This window comes from Colletotrichum truncatum (genome assembly GCF_014235925.2).
Source record: "Colletotrichum truncatum strain CMES1059 chromosome Unknown Contig_0001, whole genome shotgun sequence".
NCBI classification, from domain to species: domain Eukaryota; kingdom Fungi; phylum Ascomycota; class Sordariomycetes; order Glomerellales; family Glomerellaceae; genus Colletotrichum; species Colletotrichum truncatum.
The window spans coordinates 4,986,617-5,007,852 of NW_027222398.1; the positions used below are offsets into that span (position 1 = coordinate 4,986,617).

General features: G+C 41.4%; 5 protein-coding genes across 5 annotated transcripts; 3 read left to right on the forward strand and 2 right to left on the reverse strand.

Annotated features, from left to right (window-relative positions):
• Positions 1–549: 549 nt before the first annotated feature.
• On the reverse strand, positions 550–891 carry CTRU02_201397 (uncharacterized protein; the record flags this gene model as incomplete). The annotated part of the gene is made up of 1 exon (XM_070203840.1): positions 550–891. The coding sequence occupies one exon, from the start codon at positions 889–891 to the stop codon at positions 550–552; it is 342 nt and encodes a 113-aa protein (XP_070062422.1).
• Positions 892–7,776: 6,885 nt separating this feature from the next.
• On the reverse strand, positions 7,777–8,070 carry CTRU02_201398 (uncharacterized protein; the record flags this gene model as incomplete). The annotated part of the gene is made up of 2 exons (XM_070203841.1): positions 7,777–7,788; positions 7,846–8,070. The coding sequence occupies 2 exons, from the start codon at positions 8,068–8,070 to the stop codon at positions 7,777–7,779; spliced, it is 237 nt and encodes a 78-aa protein (XP_070062423.1).
• Positions 8,071–9,456: 1,386 nt separating this feature from the next.
• Positions 9,457–11,112, forward strand: CTRU02_201399 (transposase; the record flags this gene model as incomplete). Its single annotated transcript, XM_070203842.1, has 1 exon — positions 9,457–11,112. The coding sequence occupies one exon, from the start codon at positions 9,457–9,459 to the stop codon at positions 11,110–11,112; it is 1,656 nt and encodes a 551-aa protein (XP_070062424.1).
• Positions 11,113–16,033: 4,921 nt separating this feature from the next.
• Positions 16,034–16,207, forward strand: CTRU02_201400 (uncharacterized protein; the record flags this gene model as incomplete). Its single annotated transcript, XM_070203843.1, has 1 exon — positions 16,034–16,207. The coding sequence occupies one exon, from the start codon at positions 16,034–16,036 to the stop codon at positions 16,205–16,207; it is 174 nt and encodes a 57-aa protein (XP_070062425.1).
• A 1,065-nt stretch (positions 16,208–17,272) lies between these two features.
• CTRU02_201401 (reverse transcriptase domain protein) lies at positions 17,273–17,773 on the forward strand (the record flags this gene model as incomplete). Its single annotated transcript, XM_070203844.1, has 2 exons — positions 17,273–17,521; positions 17,615–17,773. 2 exons carry the CDS (start codon positions 17,273–17,275, stop codon positions 17,771–17,773), a joined length of 408 nt encoding a protein of 135 aa, XP_070062426.1.
• Positions 17,774–21,236: the final 3,463 nt, after the last annotated feature.

Here is a 21,236-nt window from a genome sequence, read left to right on the forward strand (position 1 = left end):
ATCAATCTTGATGATCTCGTCCTTGACTTCGTCCTTTAGTCCTTGATAGAACATGAAGATCTTGGTTTCCTCGGTGAGGTCGAGTTGAATGCTAAGTTGTCGGAAATTGGCGGAGTAGTCTTTAGCAGACTTAGTCTGCTTAAGTTGTGCTAGATCTCGTTCGGCTTGTCGCTTTTCGTCGGGGTCTTGGAAGAGTGACCTGAGCGCGTCCTCGAATCCTTTAAAATTGGCGTAGATGTCGCGGGTCTCGGTAGTGCACTCGTCGAGGGTCTCGCATTTTAGGTACTCTTCCTGGATTGGTTTAAACCACTTGAGGGCCTTTCCTCGGAGGTAGGTGGCTGCGTGTACTACTTTTTCGGTCTCGTTGGTGAAATCTCCGTGGTGAAAGTTCTGGTAGTTTTTGACCTGAATTAGGAATCCTTTGAGGGTCCCGGGGGTTCCGTCGTAGGTAACAGGCGCACTGAGCTTGAGCTTTTGTCGTCCTCCGTGGACAGGCGTGGTGACGATGTTGGCGGCGGCCCGGAGGGTAGTGATTTCCCCCTGGAGTTCCTAGATCTTCCGGAGGTTGGCATCCCCCTTGATGTCTTCTTCTAGCTTCTTGTAGGCCTGTCCAGCGTGCTGGAGTTGCTCGTTGAGGTTTTCTATTGCTTGTCGGTTTTCGTTGACGATTTTCTGTATGTCTTTTGTCTCGGCTTCTTGTTTCTGGATTATGCGTCGGAGCTTATCGTAGCTTTCCTTAGTGAAAGAGCTATCTCTATCGGAGTCGTACTTGAGGTCCGGCATGTCGAAGTCCTTAGTGTTGGCGGGCTCCTGCGCGAGGCTTTGAGGCTGGTTGCGCGAAGAGGATGAGGATCCTGGAGTGGGTGATTTGGCAGAAGCGCGAGAAGACATCTTGTCTATACTGTTTAGTAGTTCTCAAAAGGTGACTTACTGAACAGGAGCAATCAAAGTGTTACGGCTAGCTAACTGATAGTGGGTTTGTGTTAACAGTAAGCCAGGGATTGAGAGTAGTAACAGTCGTTCCGTAGTCCTAGTCGAATAGATCGTAGATCTTCAAAGGTCTTGGTGATCAGTCAAGGCCTCAACAAGAGTCGTAGAGTAGTTGTCACTTAGGTATAGCTGAAAGTACCGGTTAGGGTAATCACAAAGTTGATTGCTGAAGAGCTATGGAAGTCTAACCATGGGCCGAGCTCAGGTCATACTATATACAAGTCCTGGACAGTCCCTGTGTCTTGTCGCTGATCACTGATCAGGTACCGGTGAGCGATCAGTGATCGTTGGTGAGCGCTTAGTAGCTCTGTGTCACACGGACCACTGCATATATCGGGGCATGCATTCAACCCATGCACCCGGCTATTGTTTCCCATATAAAACTAACGGGGATGTCATTTTGTGCATGAAAACCTTCAAATCGGTAATTACCGAATAGACGGTTATATAATCAACCCAATAACCCCTAGACAGTCTCTAATGAATGGAAGCATCTTTTTTTACCCCATAAGTGGTGGGCAAATTGACTGCGTGACAGTTATGAGCCCAGTACCTCATGGTGACAATTACCAATTGAAAAACCGACTTCCAGAAGGGAGCAGTTCAGACTTATGCCATAGACAAGGGCACTCAATTGACGAAGTTACCGACCCATGAGACTTTGGCAGTCAAGTCCACCAAACAAAACATCAATTCCAATCACACAAGGCTGAACGTTGAAGTGTTGAAACATTCAATCACAAAAGAACTTCTGGTCATCAATTCATATCATCAACACTTATCAAAAAATCACAAAAAGTTCATCTCAACTCAGGGGGACTTACCACATCTGAGGAGTTGAACCCAGGACTCTTAACTTGAACCTTATATAAGTTCATGCTCGACCATACCACTGATACGCAGCCAGGAGGGTTGGAATTACGAAACGGAAGAGACACCTAGTTGCTCATTTTATGCCTCTGAAAGCTTCGGGCAGATAAGACGAACAGGTGGTTCACTTTACAGTCTTCGTGTAACGGAACCGATAAGACTTTTTACAAATTGCGAAAACTCCACAACCCTGAATTGAACCCACGAAGGGGAGCTTGCCAGTCTTACGGTCCTTGCGAATAGCTACAAGTTGGGTGGCTAGACCAACTACACTAAACGGCAGGTTCATTAGACAGGGGGGGCGTCTTGCGTTTTGTTGAGAATTGAGGCGTTGAGATTGGCTATATACCCTCAAACCTCTAGGCAACAATCGACAAAATCACCAACTTGAAACAAGAAGTGTCTAGTCACGAACTCAATCTTGGCCACGGCGAAAAACCAACTGCACAACGATCAGAAGAGAGAGACCAGTTCTCTTTTCAAGAGAGATCATGAATTCAACTACGGAAACTGCAAAATACACACAGCGGCTACAGACTGACAGCGACTGGAACCACTGGTTCAACAACTTACAGATGCTGGCAAACGTTCATGAAGTCTGGGACTATGTGAATCCAAAAGGAACCAAGATTAATACTAAGCCAAGATTGGAATTCCCAGACCCAAAAGACCTCAGACAAGAAGAACGAGCAAACTATAGCAACGTTATCAGCTATGGAAAAGCTATCTATCAAGAAGAAAAAGACCAATACAACCAGGTTCGGCGAAGTCTTCTAGAAATTCACAGTTGGATCATGAACACTGTAGCAGCCACTTATATCAGCCAAGTCAGCAAGGAGCAAACAGTCAGGGATATCATAAAAGCTCTTGAAAAACAGCTAGCGCCAGACAACTTTGGGAGACAACAAATGGTATTGGAAAGATATAACAAGCATATGCTATCAATCAAAAGAGCAAAACTTGGAGGATGGCTCATAATCTATCGAGAAATCATGGATGAAGCCCAAACAATCGGAATCCCTGCTCTCAGCGATCCAGTTACTCAAGTCTCTGAGTTCTTGAAAGCAGTCAAGCAAATTGCACCAGATTACTACACATCTGCCTCTTACGACTTCACAAAGCGATACAAGGATGACCCAACCTACAGTTCGATCAGCAAGACTGCTGGAATTGAGCAAGCTAACGATTTCCGCAGTTGGGTGAGAACTTTCCACCCAGACTGGCTGAATGCTGCTCCATTAAAAGACACGAGTTTCGCTACTTGGCAAGGAGAAAACGAACAAGGAATAAAACAGGGGGCAAAACGAGAGCAAAAGTGTGCAGCTTGCCCAAACGAAAGTCACCGATTTGTTGATTGCAAACATGCCAACCCTAAGAAGCGAGGCCCAAACTATCATGAAGATAATCCAGAAAATAAGAAAGCACTGGAAAGATTGAATGAGTATCTCCAGAAGAAACCACACTTAAAGAGAATAGTTGAAAAACTACGAAAAGGGGCAAGCGATCAGCAGTCTCAAAAGTCCCCAGATCGAGCAACATCTTCCTCAAACTGGAGAAACACTACACAATCATCATCCCACTATACTCAAGAAGTGTCTGATGGAGAAGGATCACTCTCATCTTTCGTCACTATCGTCAATCAAGGAGAAGCAAGTCTCTATTCAGGATTCCCACTGTCAGACAGTGTGATAGTAGACTCAGGAACAGGATTCCACATCTGCAACGACTCCTCAAGACTTCATGATCTCGACTACACAGTCACAAAAGACTTCACCACTGGAGGAGGAGATGTACATGCAATTGCGAAAGGCACAATGATCATCAAACCAAACCAAGGCGGCAAATCCAACAACAAGGAGATCAAAGTCAGAAATGTATGGCTTGTGCCTGGATACCCAACATCGCTCCTTGGGACAGAACCGCTGAAGCAAAAAGGGATCATCTTTACAACAGGAATACCGGGTCTTATCGACTCAAAAGGCAGACTTCTATTCAAAACACCAAACCGATATGGTCAATACATTATTGAAGCTGGCCCAGCTCTGCTGAACAATACCTCGTTCAGCAATACCGAGAAGACTGTGAGATTCAGCCCAACCGTAGAAAGGAAACCAACCAAAGGTTTTCAGTCAACAAGACAACCACTCCCAACATCATCAGCAGAAGCCAAGTTGTGGCATGAGAGACTTGGTCATCCAGGCGCTGAGGGACTGGAACAGCTACTTAAAACAGCTCTTGGGATACAGATAAAAGGAATCACAAAAGTGGAATGTGATGCCTGTGCTGTTGGGAAGGCAACTCGCCAAATTTCCCGCAGAAACCCAGACCATTGGCCAACTGCTGTAGGAGATTATCTATCTCTCGACTTCTTTACACTTAGCAAAGCATACAATAGGGAGAAGGTGATCCTGCTGGTCAGCGATGGCTGGTCAGGGTTCTTCTGGATAAGAACTCTTCGTACTCGAAAGGAGGGACTACAAGCTATGACAGAATTAGCAGCATACCTCGAGAGACAGTGCTTTATCAAAATCTCTATTCTACGCCTAGATTGGGAGGTTGCTTTACGCAATGCGTTTGAACTATGGGCAGCTGTGAATGGATATATGATTGAAAGATCAGCTGAGTACACTGGTGCTCAAAACCCAGCAGAAAGAGCTGGAGGTGCTGTGTTTATGATCATGAGAGCACTTCGATTTCAATCTCGCTTTCCTGAATTGATGGCACCAGAGCTGGCAAAAGCAGCAGTTTATCTGTCAAACAGATTGCCTCGAAGACGCCACAAGTGGCAGACACCATTGGGGTTGGTCAACACTTGGCTGAACTCTCATCAACAGTCTACCCACAAGAGGGCTGAAAAGCCACAACTAGCACACTTGAGGCGATATGGCTGCAGAGCTTACCCCTTGACACAAAACTACAAGAGAGGAATAGAAAAGTCAAACAAAACTGCGCCAAGAGCTCATATTGGCTATCTATGTGGTTATGACAGCACAAATATCTACAGAATCTGGATCCCAGCAATAGGAAAAGTCATGAGAACTAGAGACGTTACTTTCGACGAAAACACGCTGTATGATCCAAGGATTGAGGATACCAGCAAGTTAAGCCAAATGGAACTTGAATTCCAGTTCACAGAAATGGATATCCCATTCACAAATCCAATTGAACAAGACCTAGACACAGCTGGCTGGGATGGAGAAGATTTCAGCGATAATATTACCGGGCCACTACCCGCCTCGAATCCAGCCGCTCAAGAAACAACACCGGCAACACCGATGCAGGAGAAAGAATCAGGGGATTTTCAATTACCTACACCCACTTCTCTATCACCAACAGTACAGCTGTCAGATTCTCAAACAACTGAGGGGGTGAGGGAGACTCCAGAAACTCCAGAAGTATCGCCAACTCCAGAACAATCGGATCAAAGTGAGACCATAGAGGAAACCTCAACAGACCGACTCGAACTACAACAGACACCAGTCATAGAATTAGAACCAGAAGAAATCATACCACAAGATTCCTCCACAGTAATCCCAAACATAGCGAGAAGGGGAAGACCTCGTGGCAGCAGAAATCACAACATCTACAATCGATCAGCCCCTCTTGGTCAAACAAATCAACAGCCACCAGAAGCAACAAGATCATCACAAAGACTGAGAAGAGCAAGAGAATCCCACTTCACACTGCAATCTACGGATACAGTAAAAGGAAGAGATCAATGGGATGCATCAGCAGATGATTTAGGCAATCCACACCAAAAGACACTTCCACCAGTTCCAAAGAATTACAGTGAAGCGATCAAACACCAATACAGTCACAAATGGATTGCTGCAATGAATATTGAGAACAGATCACTATGGCAAATGGGCACGTTTGAAATGATTGATCTTGGCAATATTGATCAAGACACTCAGCGAATTATCCCATTGAAGTGGGTATTCACATATAAGGGCAGCAAAGGATATCTCAAGAAGTTCAAAGCGAGGATCTGTGTTCGAGGAGATCTCCAACCGACAAATGAACTAGAGACCTATGCCTCAACGCTTGCTGGTATATCGCTGCGAAGTCTCATGGCAATTGTGGCGAGATTTGACTTAGAGACTCTTCAATTGGACGCAGTCAACGCATTTACACATGCCACAATTGATGAGGAAGTCTATGTTTGGTTTCCTCCAGGATTCAGACAAGAGGGATACTGTCTTGCCCTGCGAAAAGCACTATATGGATTGAGACGAAGCCCACTGCTATGGCAAAAGAATCTGGAGAGATCATTCAAGAAGCTTGGCCTTATCCCACTCCAAGAAGATGACTGTATCTACACCAATCAATACTTCATAGTATTCCACTTTGTGGACGATATTGGGGTTATATACCATAAAAAGCATGAAACCAAAGTAAAAGAAGCAGTTCAACAACTCAAAAAGGAGTATGAAATGAAAGATATGGGAGAATTGAGTATCTTCCTAGGAGTCAGAATAATAAGAGAACGAAAAACCCGTCAACTATGGATGAGTCTCGACAACTATATATCTAAGGTCACTGAAGAATTCAAGATCAGAACCTCAACCAAGCGACGCCAAACACCTATGGCAATAGATAACCTGGTCCCAAGTCCTGGTCAGGCTACGCCAGAGGAAATCAACTACTATCAACGGAAGGTTGGATCAATCAACTATGCTGGAGTGATTGGCAGACCAGATATAGCTCGAACAAGCTCGAGACTAGCAGAATTCCTATCAAATCCATCTTCTGAACACCAGAAAGCAGCATATGAATGCTTACAATATCTTGAGGACAACAAATACCTCGCTATCGAGTTCAACTGCAAAGGGAAAGGAGTCCTCTACTGCGCCTCAGACGCTTCATTCGCTGATGACTCTGTCACTCGAAAAAGCACTCAAGGATATGTGATGATGCTATTCGGAGGTCCAATTCATTGGAAAGCAGTCAAACAACGAAGAGTAGTCACTTCAAGCACAGAAGCTGAGCTTGCTGCTTTGACAGCAGCCACAAGAGAATATATGGCAACCATTCGACTCATGGAACAATTGAATCTCCAATTAGATGATAAATACATCATGCAATGCGACAATAAGCAAACTCTTCGACTATTGATTGCTGAAAGACCCCAAGCGACTAGCAAATTACGCCATATCAATATCAACAACTTATGGCTTCGCCAGGAATTACAGAAGGGATCAATTGACTTTCAATGGGTTCCAACCAACGAAATGGTGGCAGACGGTATGACTAAAGCAATGCCAGCCCAAAAACACAACCACTTTATCGCCCAATTGGGTATGGCGAATATTGAACATTTGATCGAGAAGAACGCAGTATGAATCTGGAATTTGGTAGTAAGTATACGGAGTTCTGAATAGTATCATTTCTGTATTTGAATGAGAATACAGAGAATCAACCTACAACAGGTTGCCTCTCTGAGGGGGTGTGTCACACGGACCACTGCATATATCGGGGCATGCATTCAACCCATGCACCCGGCTATTGTTTCCCATATAAAACTAACGGGGATGTCATTTTGTGCATGAAAACCTTCAAATCGGTAATTACCGAATAGACGGTTATATAATCAACCCAATAACCCCTAGACAGTCTCTAATGAATGGAAGCATCTTTTTTTACCCCATAAGTGGTGGGCAAATTGACTGCGTGACACTCTGACTGAGCGCTCAGTGACCCATACTACCTGCTCAGTCTTATCTTATCATCACGTGACTTGTACTATAGTTCTTCCGTTCCCGAGTGAGTCCCTGTTGTTCCCGTGATCCTGCAGTATAAATGTCCTGTTCTAGCCGCCCGACGCCTAAGTGGGTCGTTCAGCTGTTATCCTTGTTTACGGGTCGTAACACTTACCTGCTTTCTCTTCTTTCTTATCCTACTTTTTTTGCTAAGAGTTTAACTTCTAAACTAGAAGTAAATATTAGTAACCCTTAGAATAGCGAAAATATAAAAACACGACTTACGAGTAGACGCTACGAGGATGCCGTTATAAGGTTTCTTCGCCTCGATGCAAGTCTTATAGCGTATAGACTTCTTGCTAAAACGATACGGGACCTTTGTATAGAAATAACGAGTGTAAGGCATATCGCTAGCAATCGATCGGGACTTTACGTATTTAATAAGCATAGCTTTCTTACGATCTTTTATTATAGTTAAGTACGACTTTGTCTTTCGAACGCGACCTAACATAGTAATAGCATTATAAAAAACAAAGGAAGCAAATTTATAAATCCCCAACCTAGGACTAACGACCTACTTATACTCAGGTCTCGAGGACAAGACCTTTAAGAGGGGAGCTAATGTTACGACCTGATAGTTAACAAACTACTAACGACGACCCCGCAGGGGCTTAGCGGTTATAGGGACGGCTGTCAGCCGTTATGTCGTAACAACCCCCACGGAACGGAAGAACTAGGATATAGGTTACGTAACGATAAGCAGGACCGACGGACGATAAGCGGTCTTGGGATAAGACCGACGGTGCTAAGGGCGGTTTATAGCGATAGACCGACGTCCTGGGTGTCGGTCCCCTAGGATTAGGAAGTATTTAGTATAGAACTAGACTTATATATAGTTAGGACTCGAGTCCTCTCGAGTCCTACCTTTCCTAGTTCTTTAGTAATCAACTTCGTAACTACCCTTACCGGTACTTTTAGCTATCCTAAGTAACGAACTACTTTACGACTCTTGTTAAGGCCTTGACTGATTACCAAGCCCTTTAAAGATCTACGATCTATTCGACTAGGACTACGGAACGACTATTACTACTCTTAATCCCTAACTTACTACTAATACAACCTACTGTCAGTTAGCTAGCCGTAATACGTAGCTAGGCTAAAGGGACGAGAACGGAGTCTTATACCCCTATAGATTCTTTTCAAGGAAGTTTTAAAAACCTAAACTAAATTACTAAATCTATAATAAGGAACTTATAGTAATTATTAACGTATTTAAAAATAAAAACCTTAACTATTAGGAATAAAGTACGAAGTAAAAGTATATATAGATTATAAGAATCTAATATATTTTACTATTTTAAAAAAGCTTAATAAATAATAAATTAGATAGTTAGAATTCCTCTTAGAATTTAACTTTAGAATTATCTATAAGAAAGGATTAGAAAATAGCAAAGTAGACGCGCTTAGCCGAAGACTTAATTATAAAGACGAAGTTTTAGAAGAAACTTAGGTTATCTTTAAAGAAGATAATAATAACCTTATACCTATTACGAAACTCTTAATAATTAGCAACCGTATTAAGACTAATATAACTAAGAGGATAATATACGACTAGATTAGGGAGATATATAGCATACCTACTTACGGTTACTAAGGAGTTACGAAAACTTAGAAACGAATTAAATAATACTACGATAAGTAAGTAATAAGAAAAGACGTTACTAACGTAATTAAGGATTATAAAGTCTATATAAAAAGTAAGCCTAGTAGATATAAACTATATAGAGAATTATAACTGACGTACATGATAAGCGAGTGAGACAGACAAGCGAGTGAGACAGTAAACCGCGACCGTCGCACCTTGACGCGACCGGCACCTTTTCCTCTACAATAAATCATGGAATCAGCTAGTATTGAAAGAAGGTTACAAATTGCCCTTCAAGCAATGAGAAATGACCCAAAACTTAGTGCTCGGGCCGCAGGTGCACTCTATACAGTCAGTCACGCAACATTAAGCCGGCGACTAAAGGGAATAGTCTCACGACGCGACAGCATGCCTAATTCACGGAATTTATCAGATTTAGAAGAGAAGACAATAGTTGAGTATATTCTCGACCTAGATGCGCGATCATTTCCTCCCCGGCTGAGTGGTGTGGAAGAAATGGCCAATCGACTTCTCGCAGAGCGCGACGCGCCTCCAGTTGGGAAGCGCTGGGCTTCTAATTTCGTCAAGCGACAACCACAGCTTAGGACGCGTTTCTTTCGCAAGTATGACTATAAGAGAGCTCAATGCGAAGATCCAGAGGTGATTCGTGGCTGGTTTTCGCTTGTGAAGAATATAATTGCGAAGTATGGTATTGCTGATGCTGATATCTACAACTTTGATGAGACCGGCTTTATGATGGGCGTTATTGCTTCTGGAATGGTTGTTACAAGTGCTGAAAGGCGTTCAAATACGAAGATGACACAGCCTGGCAATAGGGAATGGGTTACAGTTATCCAGGCTATTAATTCCCAAGGGGAGAGCATCCCGCCATACATCATCGTTGCAGGCCAGTATCACCTCTCAAGCTGGTATACAGAAACCTCTCTTCCAGGCGATTGGGCTATTGCAACGTCTGAAAATGGATGGACAACAAACGAGAGAGGTATTGACTGGATCAGACACTTCGACATTTATACAAAACCACGTACGTCTGGGAAATATCGCCTCCTCGTTGTTGATGGTCATGAAAGTCACCACTCCGCAGCCTTCGAGCTCTTTTGTCAAGAAAACAACATTATTACACTGTGCATGCCGGCTCACTCGTCTCATCTACTTCAACCCTTAGATGTTGGTTGTTTTCAGCCGTTAAAGAATGCCTACGGTCGGCAAATTGAGAATAAGATGCGGCGAGGCACAACCCATATCTCGAAGGAAGATTTCTTTGCAGCATTTCACGAAGCTTTTAAGCAGTCTTTTACGAGGAAAAATATCCAGGGAGGTTTCCGAGGAGCTAGACTTGTCCCTTTGAATGCAGAAAGTGTTCTCTCAAAGCTGGATGTAAAGTTCCGAACGCCAACGCCTGAGGAGGGGGTCCCTCAGACACCAGACCCTTGGATCTCTAGGACGCCGAGCAACCCAAGCGAAGCAAGATCACAGTCTACTTTTATTAAGAGTCGAATCTCACGCCACCGAAGCAGCTCTCCAGCATCAATTTATAGTGCTGTGAGTAAGCTAGCCAGAGGGACAGAAGGACTAGGGCATCGGGTAGCATTACTAGAGTCAGAGGTTCAAATCCTTCGAGAGGAGAATGCAATATTAAGTCGGCGTCGAAGGGCTAAGAAAACACGTCTACAGAAAGGAGGAAGTCTTACTATATCTACTGGAGAGGATATACAGTCGCAAAGAGAGGCAGACACGCAACTACAAGAGGAAACGCGACGGAGTAGTGGTCGCAAAGTGAGGTCTGAGACGACTCATCGTCGGTGTGGCGTATGCGGGAATACAGGCCACAACGCGAGAACATGTCAATTTATTGAGGAAACATCCGAAGAACAGGAATCCGAGTAGTATTAATCAATCTAAGATTTCTTGTTATAGATTTCGATATTATTGTCGCGAAGGTCTGGTTTACTGTCTCACTCGCTTGTCTGTCTTACTCGCTTATCATGTACGTTATGCTTAAAGCAAACCTATTACTTAATACCCCTTTTTATAAAGAATATAGTCTCGTTATAAACTTTAATAAGTCTATTATTAAGTTTCGATCCGTATTTAATATAGAAGCGCTTATTAAGTATCGATAGTAGACGCTACCTGCTAGGCGCGTAGATAACGCCTACGTAGTAATAATTCTATAGAAGAGTTAAGTCTTCGTCTTAAGACGATATAGCCTTCTACTAAGAGATAGTAATAACGGGAGCAAGACTTAGTACTTCTACTTAATATATAAGGTAGCGATCTATAGTATAGTAGACCTTACGACCCTAGCGTTATTTTTTATCTATAATAAAGGAAATTTAGAAATATAAATCCCTAAAGGCTACTATATTAGTTACCTTACGAAATAACTATTAAGGGATATAAGTATCTTGCTTAGCAACTTTAAAGCTAAGAATAACTATAGTAACGTAATATTTAATATAACTAATAAGGAAGGTACCTTAGAAGGAAATACTAAACTATAGATAGATAAGATACTAAACTATAGAATCTCTTATTACGGCTAGCTATCTAATAGTAGGGTTCTGCTAATAGAAGGTATAGTAAGAGACTAATACTAGTTTGTAAAGATCGTTCTAGTAGATCGTAAGGTTAGGGTAAGGTAATCAGTCTTATACTATAGTAACAAGGTTCTTAGTATTTATAATACTAAGAGGTAAGCTAAAAGTTATTCAAGGATAAATCATAAGTTAATTACTAAAAAACTATCTAGAAGGATTAAGCAGGTACTTAAGTCTTAGTCTATATATAAGTCCTATTTCCTAAGGCTAACGTTCGTATCGTCGCTTGCTAATATCTTAATTATCGGCAGCCGACATGCTAAGAGTCGTATCTCTTATTCCTTTCTTATCATTATGTAACTTAAATATAGTTCTTCCTTTTCCGGCAGGGCGACCTTTATCCCTTCCGTCGCCTATATATATCTTGTCTCTAGCCGCTATCCTCGAGTAAGGCTAGTTTCTCTGTTAGGCATACTTAATAGGTCGTAACATCAGGTCTCCCTCTCGAAGGTCTTATCCTCAAGGCTTATAAGTAGGTTAGCTAGTCTTAGGTTAGGGTCTTTTAAATATACTTCCTTTAATAATGCTAATACTATGTTAGGTTATGTTTTAAAATCAAAATCTAAATAGCCTTGCTTAAAAACGCTTTGTTAAGTAGTTAATAAGTCTTTTATATATTTCGGCGTTATTATAGATATGCTTTATACTTATTATTTCTATGCGAAACGCGCTTATTAATTTACTAAAAGCGTAAATCGTTATTAGTTATATACTTAGTATAAGAAGCCTTATAATAGTTTAGTAGTAGCTTTAATATATAAGTTTTTTTTTCTTTAAGTAGTAATATTTTCTTATTAATTTAGTAATATTAAAATTAAATTCCTAGCGTAAGGAGTAAGATAAGAAAGAAGAAAAGGCTAGTAAAAAGGTATTATAGATTTATAAGGAGTTAGTATGTCTTTAGTCTGATATAGCTTTAGTAGTAAGCCGTTTATCTTATATTTATTAAATTCGAAAGAAGGTAGTAAAGCGTTAGAAGGAGACGTTTATATAAGGCATATAAGAATTAGACATAGAGGATAGCTTACTATTGCGATAGTTAGAATACAGAGTCGTATAATACTTCCAGCTATACGCCTGCTAGGCTAAGAGGCCCAAGCCTCCTAGACCTACGTAACAAGCCAAGGGGGAATATCCCTACCTTCTAGTCAACAACACTACTTTCAACTATTATAAACTATCGATTAGAACTAATTTACTATTATTTATTATTAACAAACGGAATTCCGTTTTACCCTTTATAAAACCTATACTAATTAGTAGTAAACCTTATAGTTGCTATTAATTTAGTTAACTTTATAATTACTACTCTACTACGGACAAACCGTAGATTAGCAAGGTTAATACTAGAAGAGACGACTTCTTAAACTAGATACCTAAGCCTAGGTAAAAGTAGGGATTTCGTACTAACGAGAGAAGAAGCGAGAGTAACTAGGATCTACGGAAACTAGTAGAAGAAAGCTTCTTTTCCTCGAATCTACTAGTAATCCGATTATTTAAATAACCTAAAGACTGCTATGCTTACCCTAGGCGGGATAAGGTTAATCGCAGCTAATTATCGCTAGCAAAAGCATTCTATCATGCGTTTTCAATTACTAGAAGAAGAGACCTATCGAATCGACGGTCTTCCAACCTCTTCACGCTATAAAAGCAAAGATTTACGAATCCTACAAAGGATAACAACTTCCCTAACTATAACTATCCCCTACGCGCGGTGCTAATTACGAAGCGCCTACTAGTTTCTTAATAAATCCCTAGACAAGGTGCTAACCGCGAGGCGCCTACTATAAGAAACCTCCCTACTAGAAGAAGAATACGCCGAAAGGCAAGCAGAGACTACTAGCAGTAATCCGCCTATATAGCTATACGTATACGCCTCTAAGGCTACGGCTTAGGAGAAATATATATAGTTATAAGCATTATAAGGCTAACTATCTACTAGATTCTAAACTTCTTAATAGTAAGGAGCGAAGCCTAAAGCAAGAAAGAAAGATTTATAAAAGAATCTATAGTAGAACTCTCTCCCTACTAATTCGAGACCTATATATACCTTGACACCCCTCGAGAATATTAGCAAGAACGGCGCCGACGGAAATAAATAATAAACCGACGAAAATCCCCGATTTTACGATTCTTTCCCCTTAGAATCATAATATCCCGAATCGTCTTTTAACTCCTACTTCTAGGCTTATATCTTATACTAATTATAGCTAACGTTATTAAGGATTAGAATTTAAGATTCTAAATAGAAGTAATCTTTTTATATTATTAGAATAAAGCGAAATTTACAAGAAGGATCGCCTATAAGCAGCGTTACTACTAAAAGCTAATTAACAATCCCTATCTTATAGAGAATTAAAAGTATAATCGATCTAGTAGTATAAGGCAACTAGGCAATCGACCTTATAAACGCTAGCTTATAGCAACTAGGTTCCTATATAGGTTTCCTACTTAAGACTTATAAGAAGAGGAATCTTATAAGCCTCGAGCTATAAAACGAAGTTTCTCCCGATTTCGCCGACTAGTTAGAAGAAGACTTCTAAAATATACCTCCCCTAATCCTACGATTCTTTAGAGACTATTTAATTAGTAACGGCGTCTACGTCGAAATAGATAGCAAGAAAATCTCGAAAAACATAGCATTAGCTTTTAAAAAGGAAGAATTCTACTACTAGTTACCTTAAGAACTCGAATAAGGCGTTAAGAGATATCGCAACCTAAAAGCTCTAATAAAAGACCCTGAATTCTACGAAGAGATTACGAGACCGGCAATAGTAGCTAATAGCATAAGAGGAAGAGTCGAACCAACCTTATAGCTACCTCCTTTATAAAAACAATAATAATAGTAACTACCATACCGACCGCTATATCCTATAGTTTCTCCGTTAACAGACTTCTAACTATACAAGTTAATAGATCGTATCGGAAAGCAATTAATAGAATTTGCAAAACTATACCCCGACGATATAAAATATAGTAGCGATATATACGATATACTTAAAAAGAAGATGCTAGTATTCGTAGATTACTATAGAATGCTAGGAATTTATACCTCTTAATATAACAAGGCACTTCCCCTAATACTAAAAGGAATAGCTAAAACCTACTTTTACGCCTCGATTAAAGTAATTAACCTATAGCCTAACTTCGAGACTATAATTAACTAATTGAAATCATACTTCGAGACTAGGGAAAGGCAATAAGCGTATGTTACGTAGTAGAATATAACTACTCTTCCCTAAATCATTTGCGATAACCCTAGAAAGACTAAATCGGAGTATTTTAACATACTATATAACAAATTAAGCAAGATTTAGCCCGGTTTGCTATAACAAGATCATAACGACCGATCCCTCTATACCTAACTTCTATACGCTTATAGAGATATTCTAGAGTATATAATAGCGTTATTTATACCGGCTAAGACGTACGAAAGACTTTACAGCTAATTAATCTCGTCGATCGAGACAGCTACCCGTCTTAACTAACAATAATTCAACATAGTAGCTAACCTACTAAAGCAGTACTAAACTGATAGAACTTTTAACGGTCGAAGGCGTTATTTACGATATAGTCGTTTATTACGAAGTCGATTATTATAAGGAAGAAGCCGTAATAGACCCCTATTACTACTAACGCCTAAGAAGTACTACGTATATAGAAAACCTAACTGCTAGTCAACTAAACATACTATAGAAGAGAGACGAAAAGCGTACGAGAAGTTTAAAACTACCTAATATGCCTAGGATACGTTACTTCTAGTATATAGCTAATTTCTCGTCTAATACGAGGGTTTCGACGGGTTAGACCTATAACCTACCGCCGAAGACCCCTAGCAATACTACTACGTAACCGAACAAACTAGTAAAAGTAACAAAGAGGAAGAGACCGGTAGCGATAGTTAATTCTAGGTTACCGCCTATTTTACTATAATAGTAATTGACGGTAATAGGATCGCTATAATCCTAGTAGACTATTTAACCCGCTATGCTATTACAAAAGAAGACCTTTTCTGCAACTAACTAGAACCGAAAAAGCTACCTTCGCAATTCATACTCGAGGGACGCTACTCTGCCTAGAACTTCCAAGGGATCATGCCCGACTTAGGCGCAGCAGGATTCTCAACCGCTAGCTACCTATAATTCGTAGCCTTATAACAAATTTACGAAGGAATTACGTTAAATACTAAGGCGGCTAGCGGCGTTATAATGAAATTCGGCGATAGGATACTACTAAAGTTTATAAGGACTACTAAAGTGCTAACGCCGTTTAGAAGTGTTAAATTTTACGTTATTAAGACTAATACTCCCTTCCTTATATGCCTAGGAAATATAGACCGATTGAAGGTCTACTTTAACAACGTTACGAATACCCTTATCTAAGGAAATAAGGTCGTACCTATTATTCGCAAATAAGGCTACCTATAGTTATTACTCGATAAGGAGAAACTACTTACTTAGAACTACCTTATAAACGCTAAATTGCGACGGGTTTACCGTCGCTTCGGATACCTATCTATTTAACAATTATACAAGGTATTCTAGAAGGCTAGCTACCTAGTTGAAATTACGGCAATTAAGCAACTATCGAAAGTCTGCTATCGATACTAAATATATATACTAACGCTATTACGGTTTAAATTTACGTTACGAGACGATTACGAATTTAACTACGAGGTTATCGCCGACGTAATATACCTTAAGGGTAATAGACTAGTCTTCTACGTCGTCGATACTGCTACGGCGTTTAACGCCGCCTAGTTCCTTAAGGATATTTCTACGAAAGCTACTTAGGAAGCCTTACGCCTCTACTAGATAGATATATATCAAGGACCCCTAGACTAGCTAGTTATGTTACGACCCGTAAACAAGGATAACAGCTGAACGACCCACTTGGGCGTCGGGCGGCTAGAACAGGACATTTGTACTGCAGGATCACGGGAACAACAGGGACTCACTCGGGAACGGAAGAACTATGGTACAAGTCACGTGATGATAAGATAAGACTGAGCAGGTAGTATGGGTCACTGAGCGCTCAGTCAGAGCTACTGAGCGCTCACCAACGATCACTGATCGCTCACCGGTACCTGATCAGTGATCAGCGACAAGACATAGGGACTGTCTAGGACTTGTATATAGTATGACCTGAGCTCGGCCTATGGTCAGACTTCCATAGCTCTTCAGCAATCAACTTTGTGATTACCCTAACCGGTACTTTTAGCTATACCTAAGTAACGACTACTCTACGACTCTTGTTAAGGCCTTGACTGATCACCAAGACCTTTAAAGATCTACGACTTAATCGACTAGACCTTAGAACGACTGTTACTATTGTCAATCCCTGGCTTACTATTAATACAAACCTACTGTCAGTTAGCTGGCCGTAACACTTTGATTGCTCCTGTTTAGTAAGTCACCTTTTGAGAACTACTAAACAGTATAGACAAGATGTCTTCTCGCGCTTCTGCTAAATCACCTACTCCAGGATCCTCATCCTCTTCGCGCAACCAGCCTCAGAGCCTCGCGCAGGAGCCCGCCAACACTGAGGACTTCGACATGCCGGACCTTAAGTACGACTCCGATGGAGATAGCTCTTTCACCAAGGAAAGCTACGATAAGCTCCGACGCATAATCCAGAAACAAGAAGCCGAGACAAAAGACATACAGAAAATCGTCAACGAAAACCGACAAGCAATGGAAAACCTCAACGAGCAACTCCAGCACGCTGGACAGGCCTACAAGAAGCTGGAAGAAGACATCAAGGGGGATGCTAACCTCCGGAAGATCTAGGAACTCCAGGGGGAAATCACCACCCTCCGGGCTGCTGCTAACATCGTCACTACGCCCGTCCACGGAGGACGACAAAAGCTTAAGCTCAGTACGCCTGTCACTTACGACGGAACCCCCGGGACCTTTAAAGGATTCCTGATTCAGGTCAAAAACTACTAGAACTTTCACTATGGAGATTTCACCAACGAAACCGAAAAAGTAGTATACGTAGCCACCTACCTCCGAGGAAAGGCCCTTAAGTGGTTTAAACCAATCTAGGAAGAATACCTTAAATGCAAGACCCTCGACGAGTGCACCACCGAGACCCGCGACATCTACGCTAATTTTAAAGGATTCGAGGATATGCTTAGGTCACTCTTCCAAGACCCCGACGAAAAGCGATAAGCCGAACGAGATCTAGCATAACTTAAGCAGACTAAGTCCGCTAAAGACTACTCTGCTAATTTCCGACAACTTAGCGTTTAACTCGACCTTACCGAGGAAACCAAGATCTTTATGTTCTATCAAGGACTAAAAGACGAAGTCAAGGACGAGATTATTAAGATTGATCGACCTGACGACTTTCTCTAGTACGCCGAACTCGCTATCAAAATCGACAACCGGCTTTTCGAACGACGAAAGGAAAGAGGCGAAAAACGACAAAACCCTAACTTAGGACGTAAGTACCAGTGGCAGCCTTAGCACCAGTTTAACAACCAGCGAAACGACGATAGACCCTGTAACAACTAGAATAACCCCCGACAAAGTACTGCCTATGGTTACCATAGTAGACCAATAGACCTTAGTACTATACAGAGAAACGACAAAAAGAACGACAGTTAGAAGAAAGACAGACAGTGCTATAACTGCTAGAAGATTAGACACCTAGCATACGAATACAGGTCACCTAAGAAGGAACGCTTCTAACCGGTACCAGAGAAACGACAAGCAAGTATCGCCACGAAGACGATCCCTTATAAACAACTTAATTAGACCACCTGCTTCGATGACAACTGCTATATCCACTCTAGCAGTAAGGAACACGCAGGATGGTACCCCTAGAAACCTCAAGAACGATCTGGTTACGACACCACCAACGTACCTAAACGGACCCTCGCTGCGGGATATAGAAGCAACAGCAAAATCGAGCGCAAGACAATCGAACGGCTCGACAGTATAAACGATAACGAGGAATTAGAACAAGACAATCAGCGAAGGCTAAGCCTCCTCTACGCAGGACGACAAGCCTACCTGCAGCGGATTCAACAGGACTTACAAAACCCTATGTGGCAACGACAACTCGGTGCGCTGGACGCACACATCGAACGACGACAACATGCACAAGGAGATCCCGCACGGATCCGCCAGATCAACTAAGAACTGGAAGAACAGGTCGAATCAGAAACGACTAAGAACACCCCCAACGACTCGGAAACACCTCGCGATGTTGCCTGCTAATATGCCTAACTGGAAGTCGCCTTTGAAGTCGCTTTAGTCGACGACACCAGCTCTGGAGAGGACTCTGACGAAGAAATACAGTGGTATCACTGCTACCAAGACCAGCGCCGAGTCCACTATATCAAGAAAGACGAAGCATGGAAGAAATAGTAAGAAAACGACAAACAAGGAACGGACGAGCAGTCAAAAAACTAGACTCGCCTACCGAAGACAAGGGACAACGACAGGCAGTCTAGACAAGGTCCCTATATAGCGTAACGACGCCCACGACACAACGACACAAGCATATACAAGTCTAAATACAGCTTAACGGAAGAATAGCTACCGCTATAATCGACAGCGGAGCCTAAGGAAACTTTATATTACTAAGAACGGTGAATGAAAGAAAGATAACCTGGAAAAGAAAAGCAGCCGAAGACTGCTACGAACTTAGCACCGTTGAAGGAGAACAAGTCTAGTACGGCGGAGGACGCATTGTTATGGAGACAGCGCAACTCTTAATGCAGATCCATGGCCAGAATGAGCGACTCAACTTCGATATTACGGAGATAGGAGACAAGTACGATGTCATCCTTGGAAGACCATGGTTATACGATAGTAACCTACGGATAGATTGGAGAACAGGCCAACTCTATTGGGACTAGGATTCAGTCACTGAGAAGCAACCACGGAACGGTGCCTTAAACGAACCTTTCAAGACTCCTGAAGCGAAGAGATTTCTAGCATACCTACGGATAAAGGATGTAAACGCCAGGACGTTATTAGCAACAGACATCGGCAAGGAAGACCGACTTCTGTCTATCCTAGAAGAATACTAGCAATACTAGAAGCTATTCGCCGAAGAACTCGAGACCAGACTCGTTAAAAGTAGTATTGAGTTTATAATAGTTAAAAGTAGTATTGTTAACTAGAAGGTAGGGATATTCCCCCTTAGCCTGTCACGTGGGTCTGGGAGGCTTAGGCCTCTCAGCCTGGCGGGCGTGTGGCTGGAAGTGCCACACGACTCCGTATTCTAACTATCGCAACACTAGAAACTCTCTTTTTATAGTGTTAAAGCAGTTGGAATACGTTATCCCTATATAGTTCCGTCTCCTTGTTAATTCGGCCTCCTATCCCTACTTTCTCCCGTAGTTATAGTCTTGTTACCTATCCCTCTATACGTATCGTTATCGTATTGCTATTAACGAATCTCTCGAGGGCTTGATTTGGTTTGCTCTTCGTGAGGGCATTAGCAGGGTTGTCTTCGCCGTTAATCTAACGAATTTCTTATAGTTCTCGTTTTTCGTACGATTGTCTTAACGCTATGATATCGATCATAAGTTGCTTTTCTTTAGTAATGCCTAGCTTTACGAGATACTCGTATAGCGAATAAGAATCGGTATAGACAACTATCTAAATCGTTAGTAGGTTAAGGTAGTTAGTAATTGTTACTAAGGTTATAGCGAGGGCGTAAGCTATATCGACGCTAGCGACTATCTTATAGATCTCTAACGCTAATACGCTACGGGTAACTTATTTACTTTTCGTAAAGCTATAATAAACAAGGTTACTATAAATCGTAAATTCTCTATTATTACTATTAGAAGAAGTATCGTTAGCTAGGATAATTAGAAACCTTAATTAGGAGGAGAGGTTATAGTTATTAGTAAACGACTTATTAATAAAAACGAATAGCTTAGCTATTGTAAGGTTAAGTAGGATAAACGTTATTCCTCGGTTAGGCGATTCTATTTGCTATCGCATCCGTTGATTTAGTACTTTTATCGCTTCTAGCAAGGGGTCTTAGTATTAGGTAGTAGTAGATAAATCGAAATAGGCCTCGGGTTAGCAAATTGACGCGATGTACGCCCCTCTAGCGCGTTGTTCGATATATTACTATTTTAGGTTAGGTTTAGTAGTCTTAATATATCGTAACTTCTTAGCTTGTCCCTTTTGCCTTAAATTAATCGAATTATCGGTTAATAGCGCGATTATCCCTCTATTAAATTAGAAGGGTTTGTTAATTATAAGGATATTCTTTGCTTTTATTATAAAAGCCGCTTTTTCTAACTATTTGTCTTCTAATTATAAGAACGCCTTGTCTAACAAACCGAGGGTATTATCGGTTTATATGCCGATATAGCTAAAGTATAGATTTTTAGTAGATAAGATTAATAAGTATAGATTATACGAAGAAGTAACTATT